This window comes from Rhinolophus sinicus, chromosome 6 (assembly GCF_057876585.1).
Source record: "Rhinolophus sinicus isolate RSI-liver-muscle chromosome 6, RSI-T2T, whole genome shotgun sequence".
Taxonomy (NCBI): domain Eukaryota; kingdom Metazoa; phylum Chordata; class Mammalia; order Chiroptera; family Rhinolophidae; genus Rhinolophus; species Rhinolophus sinicus.
The window spans coordinates 28893023-28913365 of record NC_142506.1 but is presented as its reverse complement, the minus strand read 5'-3'; the positions used below and the strand labels follow the sequence as shown (position 1 = coordinate 28913365).

Below are 20343 nucleotides of genomic sequence, written 5' to 3'. Positions count from 1 at the left end.
TGGGAGCAGAGGAAACCTGCCCAGGTATGGGTTTCAGGCAGTCAGTAACTAGGTACCAAGGACCAACACTGGGGAAGCACTTAGGGACAAGGCATCTGGAGGCTTGGGCGCAAGACCAGAGGTATAGTTGCTGGGCAGTGGTGACCAAGGGCAGGACCCTGAGCATTGAGACAGGGGCGCTTAAGAGCAAGGACCCTGGCCACTAGAGAACTGATGTTCCAGGATAGCCAGGACACCAGCTAGTAGGAAAGGACAAGACTCAGAGACTTGGGGATCAGAAGGTCAAGGACAAAGTCTGACTTGAGGATGACTTCGTAAGGAGAACCATAAGAAAGCTCTTTGTATTCTATGTATAAAGAGACTAGGAACCAGAAGGAATCCTAACGCGTAAGGGGGAAGGCTAAGTGTCAAGTCAAGGCTAGAGCAGCTAGAAAAGGATAGAGAAAGGAGCCAGGCAGCTCCTTCCATCGCCCACACTAAGACCGTCACAGCTATGGCTGGTCCTCAGGGCTTACACACAGAGGTCAAGGACATTAAACGTTAGCCCCATGGACGCTGAAAAGGTGATTGCTTGGGGGACCCATCCCACTTCAAGAATGAAATCTCCACGTTAGTATAGTTCTGAGAGTAACTTTGTAACTCTAAGGAGGGCCTCTGGAAAGGACTGTGGACAGTTCCCATGGTAACCAACGGACTATGACCTACATAGAGTGCGGTGAGGTCATAGAACACAAGCTTTAAAGTAAGTGAATCATGCGGGCCTCATTTATTTTTAAAAGAAACTTCTGAGAAGAGCTTAGAACAATTTTTTTCCCTGAGTGCCATTTCCCAAAGGTACTCACAGAACAATAAGGTGTGACTGTAATGGCTGCACTGAGTTGTCTTTTGGACAGTGTTAGAAGGGACATAAAGAAGGTGGACAGAGAGCTGAGGCAATTGAGATGCATCGATGAATTCAGCTCCCGGTGCCTGTGCGACTTGTACATGCACCCGTACTGCTGCTGTGACTTGCACCCGTACCCATACTGCTTGTGCTCTTCAAAGCGAGCACGCTCCTGCGGCCTGTGCGATCTCTACCCTTGTTGCTTGTGTGATGTCAAGCTTTACTGTCTTCGACCATCTCTCAGAAGTTTGGAGAGGAAAGCCATTCGAGCCATAGAGGATGAAAAGAGAGAGCTTGCTAAGTAAAAGAACTTTTTAATATTTGTATAGTTGGTATGGTAGCCTTGTAAGTTGGAATAGGGGAGAAAATGTGCCAATCAATACTGGTACAAAGATGAAAAGGGTTCCAGGTAATGACTCTAGTGACTGAACAAAGATTTAAGAAGAGTAAATGGGTCCATGATGGGAAGGATGAGATTCTCAAAAGACAACGTAATGATGTCGATTGGCCAGGTTGTTGTTGGTGTATAGCTGGAGTTCCAAAATGATAAATAATGTGGCCTTAATGAGGGAAAGAAATAGTGGTGTCATTAAAAAGCTATTGGAAGCAGCAAACTAAACATTTTTTCTGGTTATGAGTAAAGTGATTTAAGTATATTTGGACTTACAGAAATGACTCCAAGAGAAGTAATAATAATTGATCAAATCTTTAATGTTTGCCAGAAGCTTAAGAGCAGGGGAGCAAATTAAACAATACAGGCATTTTCTGGGTTTTGTAGGAAAACCTTTCTCCCATTCTCCAACTCCAGACAAAGACTTAAAATTCATTTCGAGTTGGGTTTATTATGTCAGATTCTTTCTCCAATTCTAGTAAAGGTTGTGCAAATAAACTACAGAACTGAGAGTCTCAGCTTTCAGAACAGAGATGAAAAGGTTTTAATTGAATTGGGTAATTTTAAAATCCACTTTAAAAAATTTTGTTTGATTACATTTTGTTTTTTTGGCCTGGAGAAAGCTTTCCTTTTCTTGCTTTGTACATAGGCCATTTAATCTATTACTGTTGTTTAAAAAAAATGGTTGAAAGCACTGTACGCTGGTTAAATAAATTCTGGTACATCCATATATTGAAATGATATGTAGATGTAAAAATCATTGATGCAGACTTTTATGTATTGATGTATTAAGTGAAAAAATTAAGGTGCAGACAAACTATTTAATATACTACTATTTTTTTAAAAGATGGGCATGAATAGGTGATAGTTTTTTTATTGAAATATATTTGACATATAACAATGTAAGTGTAAGGTGTGCAGCATGTTAATTTGATACATTTATATATTGTCATATGATGGCCATTGTAGTGATAATTAGCACCTCTATCACATTACATAATTATCACTTCTTTTCAGTGGTTGGAATAATTACGTTCTAGTCTCTTAGTAAGTTTGATGATTATGATACAATATTGTTGCCTATAGTCACTATACTGCACATTAGATCTCCAAGACTTATTTACTCCTCATTGCAAGTTTGTACCCTTAAACAATATCATCTTACCTGATGATAGATTAATAGATTAGGTAGATAGGATGGTAGGATGGATGGATGGATAGATAGATAGATGGATGGATGGATGGATGGATGGATGGATGGATGGATGGATGGAGATAGATAGATAGATAGATAGATAGATAGATAGATAGATAGATAGATAGATAGAGATAGATAGATAGATAAACAGAGAGAGACAGAGCAAGACCCTTGACAACAATGACAGTGATGTGTCACTGCAAAAGGCAATAAGGCAACTATTGTCCAGGTCATCAGTCACCAAAGGTCAGGAACAAATCTCCCTCAATAACCTGGGATGCGGCTATTGCTTATAAACTCATCTACACTCAATTTGAACCAATTTTTATTTTTGTTCCTTAGAGTATCAAGTTACAAAAACTGTGAGTCAGGGATACTTTTGTAATATTTGGTCTAAATGAAGGATTGCCTGTGAGCAGATCTGTTTCTGCTCTCCCTATACCTTTGAGTACTTGATTACCTTTGAGCCAAGTCCTTTCAGCCTTTGTCTCCTGGCTGTCCCTACTCTCCACTCTCTCCAGCGGAGAATGCCTCTCTGTTCTTTATCATCTGGGTACCCTCTGCCTGCTCCAGGAGGCCCTATTTCTTGGCGTGCAGTAGGTACAACGTCAAGATTACTACTTGGCAGTGTGGTTTCTACACACGGTAATGCTTTCTATGGTTTGTGATACTTTTCCTGACAATGTCTGGAGTTTTGTTGATTTTTTTTCTGTGCCTGTGGCAGTATATAAAGCTGGTGATGTCTTTACACTAATTCCCAGGTTTCTGAACTGATAAATCTAAGTCCATTTTAGAAATGACCTCAGACTTGCCCTCTTTTATCTCCTCCCAGCCACTTTCAGAACATTCACACCACCTTGTGAAACCCTCCAATGCTCTATTTCGGAAGCTTGACATTTCACTATCCAGTAGGGCTTAGTGTCACCTGCAAACCTAGATATTCAATTTTCCTGAATATGGATGAAAATGTTAAACCCTGATCTAGCCCCAATCCCAGAGGACTCTCTCTGTTAATATATTTTTCTTCCAGTGAAATGCCCTTTTTTCTTATCTCTCAGCTAGTTCCCCAATCCATGACTAAATATACCCAGAAATATCATGTTGATTCAATTTTTTTTAAACAATTTTTGGTGTGAAACCTCGCCCAAGGATTTTTGAGTTTAGAAATCATATTCTCATGAACTTTTACCCCTTTAAAGAATGCTAGCAGTTTGGTTAGGTATGACATGTCCTTTCAGATGCCATGCTGGGTCATCCAGAAGGTTCTTTGCCAAACGGGAAAGAAAGATTCCCTGGTCTGTAGTTGCCATAGCCCCATTGGAATTGTTTCTCTGTGTGGGTGCCAGTCTGCTCTGTCTTGGGTGATCCTTTAATAACTGATAATAAGGCTTGGCTAACAATTTGTAATTTTCCCCAAGAGTTTGTTGAGAACACTCTTGAGTGTGTGTTGTTTGATTGTGTGTGTGCCTGCGTGTATATTTGTGTGTGTGTGTGTGTGTGTGTGTGTGTGTGGTATTTTTTTAGACTGGGTATAGAAAGTCCAATCTTTTTCCATTATTTACTGAGCAGCAGCTTCAAGAGATACTTTGGCAGTATCTTCCTTAGTAGAGACCCACGTAAGTACTGTTGTTGCTTTAGCTTTTTTCTCTTGTCCTCCCCAAAGTACCTTTAGCACAGCAAGCACGCACTAGCTGTTTCCTGACTCTTCCTTCCTCTTCTGCATTCAGAGGGTCTGAGGGAATTGAATTTGGTTTCCTTTGTAAGAAACTCTGCTACCAGCCTCACTTACGTTTGCACCTGATCCACCGCCACTTCGTGGGCTCCTGTCGTTTGTACTAAAGAGGGAGAAACAAACGATACTTTGTTTCTCAATTTTGCCCTTGGGAGTTTATCAGCTAATTAATGATGCCCCGTTGCTGTCTGACACCGGGCAAGAGTCCTCGTGGACAAATGAACCTTGATGTGCAGCTACACCACGGGGCTGCAGTGGCCTCAACCCTGCACCTTTGCCAACACCCAGAAACTGACCCTCAGACTGTGCTGCCCTGCACTCACCCAAGGACCAGTGCTTGGCTTGAGTCTCAACAAAAAATTCCCTTGAAAATCCCATACAAAGGGCACCTCATCTTCTAAAAACTTCAAAAACCACCTTCTCATTCTTTTCTTGTTTGCCCCTTCACATTCTGAGAATAAGTTTTCATTGAATCACTCTTTCTTTTTTTTTTTTTTAATCACTCTTACTTTCAAGGCTGATGACAGCCCTCATGGTGACATCTGTGCCTATCTAGCAGTGCCTGGCCTAGGTCTCAGCCCTCAGGGAAATCTTTCCATCCCACCATTCTCTGACCCAGAGGTCAGGGCCTAGTTAAACACGGAGGCCCAGAGAGGGGAGCCCTGGGGGCTGTATGGCTGGTGAACGGCAGGCCTTCCCACTGAGAGGAGAGCCCTCCTACTTCCCTGTGTGGAAGCCAGAGGGGACCACGCCCTCTCATCAACAATCTCCCGCACGCACCGGTAGGTGGGGAGGAGCTGCTGCCCATCTAGGCCAAATGCATGTCTACTTTTTGGTTTGGTCCTGTTGTTTAATGATACAGGACTTGGTGTTTGGTCATATAAAACTTCAGATTGTACAGCCTGATAAAGAGTGTTATCTTTTCTTGAGTGAAAACCACATCCCTTGCACTTCCACTTGATTTAATCCTTGTACCCTCTTGGCCATCTTATAGAGCATGAAACAGACTTAGCAGCTATGTCTTGATCATCAGGAGGTGGGAAAGCTGGGAATTGAAACCAGGTTTGCCTGAGTCTGGTCAGTGGGTCGCAGAGGCTGGTCTCTGGACCAGCAGTGGGAGTACCACCTGGAACTTTTAGAAATGCAAATCCTCGGCTCCTCTGCAACCTGCTGAGTCAGAAACTCTGTGGGTGCCACCTAGCCACCGGTGTTTTAATAAGTCCTGCTGGGGACTCAGATGCACCTACATTCTGCTGCTCTGCTCCTGCTGGGTGACATTGTTCTTCAATACCATCCAAATGTCTGGAGAAGAAAGGCAAGGCAGGAAAAGAAGGGAAGGAGGAGAAGAAAGAAGACAAAGGGAAAGACACATGGGCAAAGAGGAATAGTTAATGGGTCTTTGGAAGAGGTCTAATGTAGGAGAAAAAGCAAAGTACTCCAAGGACAGCTAGAGGAAAGCCCGCCTCCCTTTGCTCTTGGGTAGAGATAGGCCTCTTGATACCTTCATTACTTAATTCACCACCAGGTGAAATCTTTAAAGATTTTAAAGAAAGTCCAGTTGTCTTCCTTTCTTCTTAGTATGGCCTATCAGTACCCCGGCATATGAAGAGCATGAAAGACATTTGGGCCCCATACCACTCCAGGATCGTTTGGACTGGGGTGGAACTGGAACTGAATGACTGCCACCGTCCTCTGGGTGCCTGGCATACATTTTCTGTTGGCCTCAGCATCTTCTAGGGCAGCATTCTATTGGACCATTTTGGAATTAGTCACTAAGAGCCTTGGTTTATCACCTTCAGTACAAGGGATCACGCTGCAGTTAAACCAATCATGTTAGGGCATATAAAGTAAAAATAACATATTCAAAGCAGTATGTATAGCATGACTTCATAAGAACACACACAAAACTCTCTCTATATATAATATATATATATATATATATATATATATATATATATATATGTATGTATGTATGTTGAAATAGATACACACATGGAAGAAAATGTTAAATATATAGGATTATGAGTATTTTTAAAAATATTACATCTTTTTGCTTATATGTATTTTCTGAGTTTTCCACAATGAACTTGTATAACTTATGCATCAAAAAGTAAGTATATAAACAAAATTCAGTATATAAGTAAGAACTAAAACTGTATTTGAAACCAATTAATCAATGAGTCCAGACTCCTTGAAGTAGAAGTTCTAGAAATTACACACTCTAAGACCTTCCTTTGGAGGCCAAGGGATGCAATATGATCTTCCAGGAGTGTTTCTTAGAACATAGATATACATATTTTTTAAACATAAGGGATAAAACAAAGGCCATTGCAGAGCATTAGGTTGTTTTTGGAAGGATCAGGCAATTAGAAAGAAAATGGACCCTGAGTCAGGCCAGAACACACAGGGCTTATGCCAGTCTGCAGAGGGTGAGAGCTCAATCTAACTGGTGGTTAAAACCATAACCTTGACATTAACACGCCTGAATTTGAATCTAGACTCTGCCATTCACCACCTTTATCTTCTTCTCATCGATAAAATGGTAATAATTACATCTGCATTACAGGGCTATTGTGAAGATTAAATAAAACAGTGCTTTCACCAGCTTAGCACTTATCATGGTACATTTTGGGGGGAAAGAAAAAAGACAAAAGCCCAACATCCTAATCATGTGCCAAGCACTATCACAAATACCTTTCATTCATTAATTTAAGCATCACAACAACCCTAGAAGTAAGTCCCAAATTTACAGATGAGGAAACTGACACAGAGATTCAGTAGCTTGTCCACATGGCAGAGCCAAGATTTGAACCTAAATACCCTGGTTCCAGAGCCTGTGCTCTTCTTAAGCATTTCACTTCACTACCTCTTGATGTATTGTAAGTGACCAATTAGTGTGCGCTTCTGTTACTGTCATTTTATTATTAAGGATTCACACACAGCAACAAGGCTGCTCCATAGGAACCATGGAGATCTGTGCTTGCTGCTCCAGGGGCCACAAGTAATGGTATTTAACAACAAGCTCTGGGGGTGGGGGTGGGGGTGGGGAGGAGAAAAACCTTGATTTGTAGTGTTTACCGATGTCCATGGTGTAAATATTCCCACCATGATAGATTTCAAGCTATCAACGTGAAGTCACTGGATGAGGAGGTGGGAATGGATGTGTGCCATCAGCCCTTGCAAGCTCGTAGGACTCAGATCCAGCACACAGGCCCTCCAAGCTGATTGCCCCTGCTGGGCCAGCCATTCAGAGCCTGGAGCATCCTCAGACAGAAGGAGACAGGATCCCTCAGGCAGAGCCAGGCCCTGGCATCCTGCCTTGTTGTTTGTTGATGGAGCCTTCAGGCTGAGTCTGGGTGATGGCCCAGTGGTGGTACCAGTCCTGTGGGCCAACAGGGTTGGATTCTGAGGCTGACAGCCATCTCTAAAATGCAAATTTTAAATGGTATCTTATTAGTTGGATCCCCTTTTAAAAAAAATACTCTGAGTCTACCTATAATAGTAGTAATAATAATGATCATGGTAATAATTAAGCAGGACTTATAATGTGCCAAGCACAGTGTTAAGCAAAATACATACTTTCATCTAATGCTTCAATACTGTGCTGCAGATACTGTCATTATTTCCATTTTACAGACAGGAAACCGAGGCACAGACAGATTCAGGAACCTGCCAAGGTTCTTTAACTAATAAGAGGAGGAACTGGGATTTAAATACAAGAGAAAAATCTGGAAGGCCAAGCACTCATCTGTTGTTAACAGAGGTTTACCTGTGGAAGAACATGATTTCCATGGAGGCCTTTTATTTTTCACTTTATACACGTCTGCGCAGCTTGACTTTTCACGATGACTAGTGTTTACTCTTGCTATTAAAACAAAATAGAGATCAAAATATTGTTTCTCAAGCTCTGCCTGAATTCTGAGGTCTTCTGAGCCTCTTCCTCTCACCCTTTTTCTAAATTTCAGACTGAGGAGAACAACAAATAGAATTCTGGCCTCATCGTGCTGTAGCAGTAACATTTTAGGATCGGTGAACGTGTGCGGCTTTGAACCTGATCAAGTCAAAGTTCGAGTGAAAGACGGAAAGGTGTGTGTGTCGGCAGAGCGCGAGAACAGGTACGACTGCCTGGGATCGAAAAAGTACAGCTACATGAACATCTGCAAAGAGTTCAGCTTGCCGCCGTGTGTCGATGAAAAGGACGTAACCTACTCCTATGGGCTCGGCAGTTGCGTCAAGATAGAGTCTCCTTGCTACCCTTGCACTTCTCCCTGCAGCCCCTGCAACCCCTGCAACCCCTGCAACCCCTGCAGCCCCTGCAGCCCCTGCAGCCCCTGCAGCCCCTGCAGCCCCTGCAACCCATGTGACCCTTGCAACCCTTGCTACCCTTGTGGGAGCCGATTTTCCTGTAGGAAGATGATTTTGTAAAGTGTAGGAAGCCATGACTTAGTAGAAGTCAGTTACTCCATCCAGGCAGCTCTTCCAGTGTTTCTTTTCCCCTTCCCAGGCCGTGTTAGTCCCGTAGGCAGGAAACTGAATACATAACTGCAACCCACGGGTGTTGTGTGCAAGTTTTTTGGTTCCACTCACTACAGGAGTCCTGCTCAGTGAGTGGGCATAGGACGAATTAATGGATGGAAGTGGAAAATAAGATGGTGAGATCTGCCCCGCTGTGTCCTCCTTTAGACCTGATGACTGCCAAATTCCTGGAAAAGATACTTTTTTGGGGGACATCTCTAGACACTGTTTTTTCCAAATGGTTCCATGAAATGACTTAGCCCAGAAACCAAACTATCAAAGCAGAAATGGACTAGTTAGGGTTGAAGGAAGTGCTTTTTAAAAGCTGCTGCAGTAGAGGACATTAGAGAGAACGTGACACCCCAAGCAAACTGTGGTGAGCTTTTTTTCTGGACAACAATCAGAGAACAAAAGTATGGGGGAGCATGTTCACTTACTGAGGGTGGGGTGGGGGGCATATGGCTTGTCATTTCTCAACTTTCCTATGATTCGAGGGAATGGCCAACTCTGGCTCAGGGTGGTTTGCAACCTCCTCAGGATTTATTTTAACTATCTCCTTTTCTCAGTTCCTAAAACTCCTTCTAGGCTGAGAAGTTCAGTTCAAAGTTTATGAGTGGGAAAATACAGCTTTCACAAAACGATAGTGTAGTTCAGCTGAGTTTGGATCCTCATTGGCATGGCCCAGGAGCGATTCCTGACCGCCAAGACAGAAATAAGTGTGAAGGAAGAAAGAGATGATGGGCAGGGATCAGAGTGAGGACACGGGCTGTTTCAGACCTGACTCTTACAGGGAACATAAAACCCTCATGTTTGCACAGTAAGTCTTTTCATTAGTCTCAGCTACACATGGGTTAAAGCCGTGGTTCAGCCTTGGCTACACACAGGAGTCACCTGGGGAGCTTTAAAAATATGGTTGCCAAACCATAAAAGAAAATAAAATAAATGAAAAAAGAAAACTCAAGAAAAAAATGTTTTAAGACAGGAAAAGGAAAAAAAATACCAATGCCTGGGTCCCATCTCCAGAGATTCTAATGCAATAGATTTGAAGCGCAGTCTGGGCATCAAGACTTTCAAAAGCCTCCCCAGGTAATTCAAACATGAAGCTAAAGTTGAGAAATTCTGAACAGGATCTTAAAGCTCTCCCAGCCTTTTTTCTTTAAAAGCTTCCTTCAAGTTCAAGGTAAAGAATATTGGTGGTGATAGCAGACATATTTTGCTTTCACTTGAGGAAAGTAATGGCCCTCTAATATAGGTGGTGAATAAAAAACATTGAACATTTCAAAAATGTATTACCTAGCAACTAGGTATAAGTGAATGTTTGTGTGTATCAAACTCTAGAGTTAGCTTTATACGTGTCTTGCCATATTTTGATTACATGTTCATAAATATTCTAGTTTCTAAATTACAGATTTTTGAAAATATTTTGAAAAAATTCCACCCTGTGGTTAATGGAATCCCACTGAGGTCTTGAACAAGTAGGGATCTCTGTCCTCTGGAGGGCGCCATTCCAAGGCACACCTGGTTCATTCTTTTATTTACCCATCCACCTACTCAGTCTCCTATGTTAGTCCAGCAACTCATTCACCCATCCTGCCAGACAGACTTTATCATTTTAAGTGCCGGTTACTGTGTGCTCTGCTGTGGAGATGGAGAGAAAAACACATCTTTTCACAAATACCTCAAATTGAATTCAAGAAGAGGTGCTGTAGAGGAATTGGGGGAGAAGGGAGTTCCAAAGACACTGAATTTACAAGGGCTAGGAGAGGTCAGAGGGGCCCCCCAGACAGGCCTTGGGCATTTCCATGGAATGCACTATTGCCATCACTGCCTTGCAGGATACCTCAGGGAAGCCAGAGGCCTTCCCCCTACCCCCACCCCCACCCTAGCTCAGAGCCTGGCCTGAGGTGGTTTGGTTGCTTGAGTCTGCTCACTACCCTCACAAGGAAAGACCTGATACAAAGGCAAGAGTTTATTGAGTACCTGCTATGAACAAAGCACAATGCCAGGAGCTGTTAACAATGAGAAGTATTTTTCCAGGAGCTTCTCATAATGAAGGCAAGACTCACAACTGTGATATAATTGTCAAGACACTTGACGCTATGTAATCAAGAACTAAATTATATGGTGTGGATGTTAAGTGGCCCTCAACATCAGAGAAGGAGTGTGGGAGGCGAAGCGAGCCAGAGCGGGCGGCAGAGCTTGGAGGTGGGCTTTGTCTGAGTCTTCGAGGAAAGTCATAACGCGGGGCTTATTGCATGACGAACTGGGTTCCTGAGAAGGAGGTGAGCGTGGGTACAAGAAGGGAGGAGGAAGAAGAAACATTTGCTGTTTCCAAACTTGTCTTTCACTGGTTGGATGGAGCCCTGGGTTTGGACAGCTCTCCCCTGGCCTTTAATGCACTAGCAGATCAGAGTCCAAAGAAAATGCCCTATTCCATCTACCAGGTGGGAGAAGCGAAAGGAGGTGACTCTGGAGTCGGGAGAGGCAAGAAATTGGAACAGAGGGTAACTGGAAGATGAGGGAGACTCTGAGTTTCCTCACTGTCCAGCATGTTATAATGACTGAACATATAAGTTAAGTAAATATACCACCTTCTAATAAACATGCTTGGTAAATATTGTGGAATTACGGTTGGAGATGAAAATAATTATACTTCTTAGTGAACATGCAATACATTCTAGAGCCAAAGAGCTGTTTAATAGTATCATAAATAAAAAGTTTTTCGGGTACAAGGTCCAGGGGAATCCATATCCAATGGCTATCATGTATTGTTTGAGTGATTTCTTTCAAAACTTGTAGTAAATTACTTTATACAATGACATTAAAGATTCTCAGTTGACTGTTCTTTAGTCATTGTAAAATAATTTCATTTAGTGCACTGTTCATGTCCTTAGAACTAGTAGGATAAGTAATTTTAAATTATCTCAACCTCTCTTCCCTACACAGAAACTCATTCACTCTGTGTGTCTAACTGTCTCTGCCTCTGCCTGTCTGTCCCTACCACTCCCACCCCACCCCCACCTCCATTCTGTCTCTCTCTCTCTCTCTCTCTCTCTCTCTCTCTCTCCCCCCTTCTCTCTCATACAAACCCTACCTATGAGTAAGTACCAGAGACTGGAAAAATTTGGCACACTGATTGAGTCTTTTGGCTGAAAACATTATGCTGAAAGTTGAGGTAAAATTGATAACGAAACCAGAAGACTATGGTAAGGGGGGAGGGTGTTTCTGGGGGACCCAGATTCAAGCAAAGAGTGTAGGGTTTGGGGCATTTATTGTAGCAGAATTCTCAACACACTCCTGGATGAGTCAACATGATTTGGGATCATGGGTGGGAGACGGACTCAGGGGGCACCTGTTTTTTGATACTGACCCAGAAGCACATCTTTCCAGTCTGGAGATGTACAGGTAATTATTGGTTCCTATCTCTAAAGTTATAAAACAAAAACAAAATATATCCACTGCTTAGGCCTTGGGGTCCTGACTACCGTCTAAAAGTTGACAGACTTAAGTACTCTTCTCCTTAACCTGTCCCGAGGCCTGGTACCTGTATTAGTCACACACAGGCCAGAAACCCTGGCAGATGTAGTGCCACACCTTGACAGCTCATAAACCTGGCCTTTGACAGATGGTGAAGCCGGGGTTCCAGGGCCTTGGATGTGCTTCAGAGAATGTGACAGGCCAGAAGAGTCCTGGAGCCAAGGTGCCAGCAAGGGTGTTGGAAACTCAGCATTCACTGTTCCTGAGGCAACTGGTCCACCACTGAGAGTCTCTTCCAGTTGGTCACCTTTCTCGTTGCACAGTAGAGGGCTCCCCACTGGTAGGGGCATGACCCCATGTGGTTGGAGGAACTTCTGCCCTTGGTGGAGTGGGGACCACCAAGCATCAGAATATCTGGAATTTTTAGTCTGGAACTACTGGGGAAAGATACCCTTTTTCTTCAACTAAAACTTCAGTAATAACTATATATTCATACACTAAATTAAGAAAATGGTCTGATAAAAGTTTTACTCTGGTGATTTTTTTTGGTGTAAAGCAACAATTTTTTTTTTTTTACATTCATGGATTTGTAGGTCAGAAATTCAGACAGGCGGCAACGTGCAGGGGTTAGGGGGTGGGGGGCGGGATGCTTTGTCTTCGCTCCATTTAGGAAGACCTAAATAGGTGGAATCTTCTGGAGATTTCTTCACTCACTATCTGGCGTCTGGGCTGGGGCGACTCCAGGGCTGGGGTAGCTCACGTCGTCATCTGGTCAGTGATTTTAGATGAAAAGTCTTGTAGTGGTGTAGAAACCATTATACTTTACGTACAAAGAACTGCTTTTATTGAAAACAATATAACATTAAAAGACTCATAATATTCAGCATTAAAAATGTTTCCGCTAATGGAACATTTGAAACTAATTACTGCATCAGAAAATTACAGGAATATGGTCACCATGACTGTAAAAACAACTACTGTCAGACACAGTTGCACTAGCTTTGTTTACTGGTTTTTTCCCATGTTTGTGGTTATTTCCATATGTTTGTAGGAACCGTATAAATTGAAACTGGATCAAGGTTTAGTGTTGGTTCTATAATAATGATTATATATCCCAGATTTTTGGGACAGCCCAGATTTCAAATGCTGTATCCTGGTTTGAGGGTGTGAGCACGTGGTCCTCAGGTGTTGCCTGTGTGCAGTCAGAGTCTCCTAGTCTAGGTGTTCAGGGGCTAATACAGATCATTAGGATAACACCTGAGACAGCAGCAGAACTAAAGGGAACAAGCACAAAAAATGTGTTTGAGCCAAACTGGCAGTCCTTGAAGAAAAATGCAAAAACGGCAGGAAAGCATGAGGCCAGGATTTGTCTGGGCAAAACAATTTGGTAATAGATTAGGCAATTATCTTGGAAGAGAAAGTTGGGTTTTTTTGAGTCAGCAGCTTAGTCACCTTCCCATATCATCAGTGTCAAATATTTTTAGCCTTCAGAGACTGGCCAGGGGCTTTTGAGGTGGTTTCACCTCCTAGGAAGGGGGAGGGGGAGGAATCCTAAAAGGGGGGGCTTTAGAATTCCTTGGTGAGAGAAACCGTCATTCCTTCTTCACATGAACCCACACAACGACCAACTCTGTGTCTGGCAGCCTTGGAGAAGCAAGGCAGGAAGCAGAAATGGCCCAAACCCAAATCTTTGCCTTTGAGGCGTTTTCAATTCAGTGTGGTAGACAGACATATAAATTGATGAGTTATAATTCCACCTCATCAAGGATTCCTATGAAGATAGAACAAAGCATGGGGACGAGGGGGGGTGCCATACAGAAGACAGAGCCGCTAAGCATGGGGTAGCTGGGGGTGACTCAACAGGCTACCATGTGGCAGGTCTCACACAGTCCTTTCCAAGCCCTCTGGCCCTTCAGTGGATGAATGAGGGGAATAACGCAAATACCTTCTTCGGGGTGTGTATTGGCTCTTCTGAGAAGCCTCCTGTCGTGCGGGAGACCCTGCTCACTGCGCCATTTGTCGTGTGGGGTGGCCTGCGGGGTCTCTGCTCCCGCTCCCCACATAAGAACGCAGGACATGGTGAGGCCAAAAAGGAACACCCACGGAGCCATAGATAGGGAAGTCATACCAGTATATTCTCGCTGGTGGCTGGATTGGAGACACAGGAAGCAGGAGCCACACTATCCGCAGCCCGCCATCCACTTGTCTCTGCCAAACAATCTCACTTGCTAGCAATCCGCTTCTCTGCAATCTGCAATCCACACTCCGCCGCTTGCTGGCTCAGCTACCATCGTCTTGCTAGGCCCGCAATTCTTCTGCTAGTGTAGATACGGCAGTTATATTAGTGGCCAATGGCTCACTGGTTTCAGCTGACGGCCAACGAGCCACAGCTGATGGCCCTTCAATCACAGTTGATGGCCACTTACTACCTGAGCCAGTACCTTTCCACGTGAGGCTGAGAGTCTGGAAACTGCACTCCTGGCTCTGTCCCCACACCTCCTTTTGCTTCTTTCCCTATTTTCTCCCCTCTAAGGACCTGTCAGAGTCCAGGCAGCAAACAGAATATATATACACTCAGCTGGGATTTTTGAAAGTTTTTAATCAAGTGACTATTCACAGAGGTGTGGGTAGCTTCTGGCAAGTAATAAGGGATGTTAATGTCCACAGCAACTACCAGCAGAGAAAAGCTGGTTGGACGCCTGACCTGCAGAGGCAGGGGAAGAAATGGTACTATTGGTGCCCAGGGGAAAGCTGGTACCCTGGACCAGGGGCTGCTGGACAGGAGCTGTGGAGGTCGCCACTGCCAGTAGGATGACCCAGCAGGTGGAGAGTGAGAGGAATAATAAGTACTCCCACTTCTCTTTCCTCCCAACTTCAAATTTCCTGACAGTGTATTCCATTGGTCAACCTCAAGATTTGAAGGCAATGAGGTGATGTGGTTCAACGAGGTTAGCTCCCCAGGGTGTACAGCAGAACAGAGAAGAACTTAACATGGAACTTTAGATTAATGGAGAATAGTAAACTCCCCTTCCTTTCTTCCTTCCTTCCTTCCTTCCTTCCTTCCTTCCTTCCTTCCTTCCTTCCTCCTTACCTGCTTTCCTGCTTGCCTACAGGGCACTGATGCCAGACCTTGAGGATGAGGGATCAATAAGTCACACCTGGTCCTCAACTTTATGGAGCTTACATTCTAGGTGGGAGACAAATATAGAGCATACAAGGGATTAGCTCAGGAAACAACCTTGGGGTCTGGTTTTCATTCTCCAAAGTCAGGCCACATCGCTCCTTGCTCCTAGAACTATAGTCTGAAGGGACCCCGTGATAACGCTTACTCACAGCTGATTCTAGAAAACCCGGGTGATGGACCACTCAGAAATCAGAGGCAAAATGCTTCTCAAACCTAAGTTACTAGCTCCCAAGTCCTGTTATTCTTTAGCACGTCCAGAACTTTTGTTTAAACCTAGGCCTTCTTCCTTAGTATGTAATGGAGTTGAAATTCAGAAAAACATCTTTTAACATTGGGATGGAGGAAAACAATCTGAGCAAGACAAGGTACCCAGAGGCTATAACAGAAAATACAGATATATTCAATTACTTTTTAAAATATTGTTAGGCAAAAATCATAAAATCAATTGAGAAATAATTGAGAACTAATAATAGAGTGGGAAAAAATAGTTGAAACTTCACAAAGTTTGTATCTTTAATAGACAGTTTGAAAAGCAAAGGACAGGACCGGCCCGGTGGCTCAGGTGGTTGGAGCTCCGTGCTCCTAACTCTGAAGGCTGCCAGTTCGATTCCCACATGGGCCAGTGGGCTCTCAGCCACAAGGTTGGCAGTTCAACTTCTGAAGTCCTGCAAGGGATGGTGGGCAGTGCCCCCTGCAACTAAGATTGAACATGGCACCTTGAGATGAGCTGCCGCTGAGCTCCCGGATGGCTCAGCTGGTTGGAACGCATCCTCTCAACCACAAGGTTGCCGGTTCGACTCCCGCAAGGGATGGTGGGCTATGCCCCCTGCAACTAGCAATGGCAACTGGACCTGGAGCTGAGCTGTGCCCTCCACAACTAAGACTGAAAGAACAACAACTTGAAGCTGAACCGCACCCTCCACAACTAAGATTGAAAGGACAACAACTTGACTTGGAAAAAAGGCCTGGAAGTACACACTGTCCCCAATAAAGTCCTGTTCCCTTTCCCCAATAAAATCTTAAAAAAAAAAAAAAAAAAGAAGAAAAGCAAAGGACAAACAATTTAAAAATGGGCAAGAAGAATATTTATAGCAGCTTTACTTATAAAAATCTCCCCGAACTAGAAGAAGCCAAGATGTCCTTCAGTAGGACATTCCATAGTTAAAATATAATACATCTGCACCATGGGATATTATTCTGTGATTTAAAAAAATAATAAGCTATCAAGTCACAAAAAGACACAGATGAACCTTAAATACATAGTGCTAAATGAAAGATGCCAATCTGAAAAGGCCACATTCTGTGTGATTCCAGTGATATGAGATTCTGAAAAAGGCAAAACTATAGAGACAGTAGAAAGATCAGTGATTGGCAGGGATTTAGTAGGAGGGGGGTGGAAGGTGAAACATGAAGCATGGATTTTCTTTTTCTTTTTTTTTTTTTTTAGGGTGGTGAAACTATTCTGTATGATACTGTGATCATAGATACAAGATACTGTCTATGCATTTGTCAAAACCCATAGAACTTTAAAGCACAAAGAGTGAATCAATCTATACATATTTTTTTTTTTTTTTAATCATTTAGGGGGCAGATGGGTGGTGGCTCAGTTGGTTAGAGTGGGAGCTCTGGGCAACGGGGCTGCCGGGTCGAATCCCACATGGGCCAGCGAGCTGCGCCCTCCACAACTAGAATGAAGTCAATGAGCTGCCGCTCAGCTCCTGGGTGGCCAGATGGCTCAGTTGGTTGGAGTGTGTGCTCTCAACCACAAGGTTGCTGGTTTGACTCCCGCAAGGGATGGTGGGCTGCGCCCCCTTCAACTAACAACGGTGACTGGACCTGGACCTGGAGCTGAGCTGTGCCCTCCACAACTAAGATTGAAAGGACAACTTGACTTGGAAAAGTCCCAGAAGTACACACTATTCCCCAATAAAGTCCTGTTCCCCTTCCCCAATTAAAAGAAAAAAAAAATCATTTAGGAGGTTGAGGGATCCCAGGACAGAATGCAGACTGTGACAAGATCATCTGTATTACAAATAAATATATTAAAACACCTCCCTGAAGAGGGTGAAGGGAAAGGTGCTGACCTGAGTAACTTTGGAAATGAGTGGAACTGTAAGACTCAAGGCAAAAAGAACTGCTCATGAAATTGTACTTGATGACATTGTTTTTCATCAGGGAATGGGTTACTGCTTTGGGTACTGCCATATATTATACTGGAAATGAACAGCTGAGTAAATATTGGTGGATGGTGGGAGCCAGTCTTCTCATCATTGTAGTAGGCATTTACAAATAAACATGAGATGAGGCTAGAATGATCAACAAGGTAATGAACTAGAGTTGCAGATATCGGCATGAACTCATGCTCATATAGAAATATTTATACATAGCTGTATATACACTTGTTAGTAGGCACACATATATTTCCTTGCTTTGTCAGCTGAGAGACCTAGAAGCATCCATACTCCAGTAGCAATGAACATATTTTGTGCCCAGACCTTGGTTTTGTTTTGGTTTTTCCTTCAGATCTTGGTTTCTAATACCATTCTCTAATAAAAGAAAGTAGGGCTCCTTGGAGAAAAAGCTGATTCTGGGATAGGGCAGGAACTATGCAAGGAGAACCTGGGCCATCTCATAGAGCCAGAAAGTAACAAGGAACCCATGTTGTTCCCGGTTCTTGTTCTATGTTGCTCTTGTTCCTAAAATGCAAAGAAATGAATTGTCTCTTGGAGTCTGCAAAGGATACACAGTCCTACTGGCACCTTAACTTTAGGACTGTGATCTCCAGAACTGTACAAAAATTAATGTGCGTTGTTTGAAGTCACTGAGGTGATACTTAGTTACAATTACAATAAGGAAAACACCGGGTCACGTTTAAGATGTGATCCATCACTTCTCCAGTATTTGAGTTCCTAAAGAGAAATTTTTATGAGGTAAAAGAAGTAGCCTGAATATCTCAGATTTCAGCTAGGGAGGCGTCAGTCCCATGGGAGAGAAGTGTGAAGAAAACCTTAAATGATCATAAAACTTGTTGAGGGATGGCAGTTGTCCTCAATCCTGGCTATGCATCAGAATTAGCTAAGGATGCTAGAATACTACCCCCAGAGGAATTCTTACACAGGCCCACAGGGAGACATGCTTAAAGATGCTCACTGCAGAACTGCAGGGGCTGGAGGACAGCTGAAAGCAACATGGGTGTCCATCCCTAGGAAAACAGAAAGTTAAGGTGTGGGAGATACTGGCAGAAATGAGAAGCCATGAACTAAATATTTGTACATCAATACAGACAGAACCTTAAAACATAGGATAGAGGGGGAAAGGTAAGAAACAATGAAATTTATGAATGTACAATAAAAATACAGACGAGGTGTGATCAAACAATACGGTAAATGTTTAAATAAAACTGTATTATGGTAAAAGACACATTGCCATTAATCCCCCTCAAAATGCTCCCCTCCCCTTGCTTTGAACACACTTACGCCATTGTTCTTACCACTTTCTGAAGCAGTTCTGGAAGTCCTCTTTCGTAAGTGTCTTTAGTTGTGCTGCCGTGGCTGCCTCGATATCCTGAATTGATTCAAAACATTTACCTTCCATGGTCATTTTGACTTTGGGGAACCACCAGAAGTTGCACGGTGCCAGACCTGGTGAATAAGGTGGATGAGGACACACCATAATGTTTTTATTGGACAGAAATTGCCATATACCAAAAGCAATGTGTGACATGGAAACTTTCCATTGTGATCACAAAATATACGGTGAATTCTGCTGCCGAGTGCCAGCCAAAAGAAAGGCAGGGATCTTCAATAAGGGAAGCGAAGTGTGGAACCTTAGTAACAGTGTGTGACAAGTTTCAACTTGTTCAGTGCAGTCAGTTGGGTGTGACCTACCATTGAGAGAAGGTGTGTTTTAAAGTTTGCCAGAAATCATCCTCCATCATGACAATGCTCCATGTCACACATCACTTCCAGTACGGAAATTTCTGTCAAATAACATTACAGTGTGTCCTCAACCACCTTATTCACTGGATCTGGCACCATGTGACTTCTGACTCTTCCCCAAAGTCAAAATGACCATGAAAGGAAAACGTTTTGGATTGAAGCAGCCATGACAGCACAACTAAAGACACTCATGAAAGAGGACTTCCAGAACTTCTTCAGAAAGTGGCAAGAACAATGGGATAAGTGGTTCAAAGCAAGGGGCAGTATTTTTATGGGGATTAATGGCACTGTGTCTTTTATTGTAAGAATTTTTTAAAATTTAAACATTCACCATATATTTTTTTAAACCTGCTAGAAAAACTGGCTAATAGTTAAGCTGTAAAATAATTCAGAAGTGTAGTGAAATAAAATTGAGGGTCCATCACGTATACTCATTCTATTAAAACTTTTAAAGGCATATGCATTCTATACATATTTTTATGATTTTTTTATATAGAAAAATTCCTTTAAATATCCGGTGAAGTTCTCTGTGATCACTATCAAGATCTTGTCAATAAAAGGGGAAAGGGAGTAATGTGAAAAAGAAAGAAGTAGAAGAACTTGGAAAGTCAGAGAAATGAGATTTCTACAATCTTCTACAATCTGATTTCCTCAGACCAGAGTCTGAGGAAATTATCTTTGTGCAGCCAATACATGTGTATGTATCTGTGTATACATATATATAATCAATTTGTCTTTTTCATTTTTCCCATGAGGATTTTTTTTGTTAGGAGTAATTTAATACTCTAATTTTTGCTTATATTGGGATGAGTATTGATTTATGTGTTATTTCCCATTTTTACCTGCCCATCTTTATTTAGATTTTTTTCTTATAGAATTTAAGAGACACCTTTATATTTTGGTACAAGTCTTTCATCAGATATGTAATTTGCAAATATTTCCTTCTACTCCATGCCTTGTTGTCTTTGTCTTTTTTTGGCTGCTATAACAAAATGCCATAGAGTAAGTGACTTATAAACAACAGA

The 20343-nt window shown here is 42.7% G+C and overlaps 1 protein-coding gene across 1 annotated transcript; it reads left to right on the top strand.

The window, feature by feature from the left end:
- Positions 1-771: 771 nt before the first annotated feature.
- On the top strand, positions 772-9119 carry ODF1 (outer dense fiber of sperm tails 1). The gene is made up of 2 exons (XM_019717461.3): positions 772-1184; positions 8170-9119. Exons 1-2 carry the CDS (start codon positions 865-867, stop codon positions 8627-8629), a joined length of 780 nt encoding a protein of 259 aa, XP_019573020.2. The 5' UTR covers positions 772-864; the 3' UTR covers positions 8630-9119.
- Positions 9120-20343: the final 11224 nt, after the last annotated feature.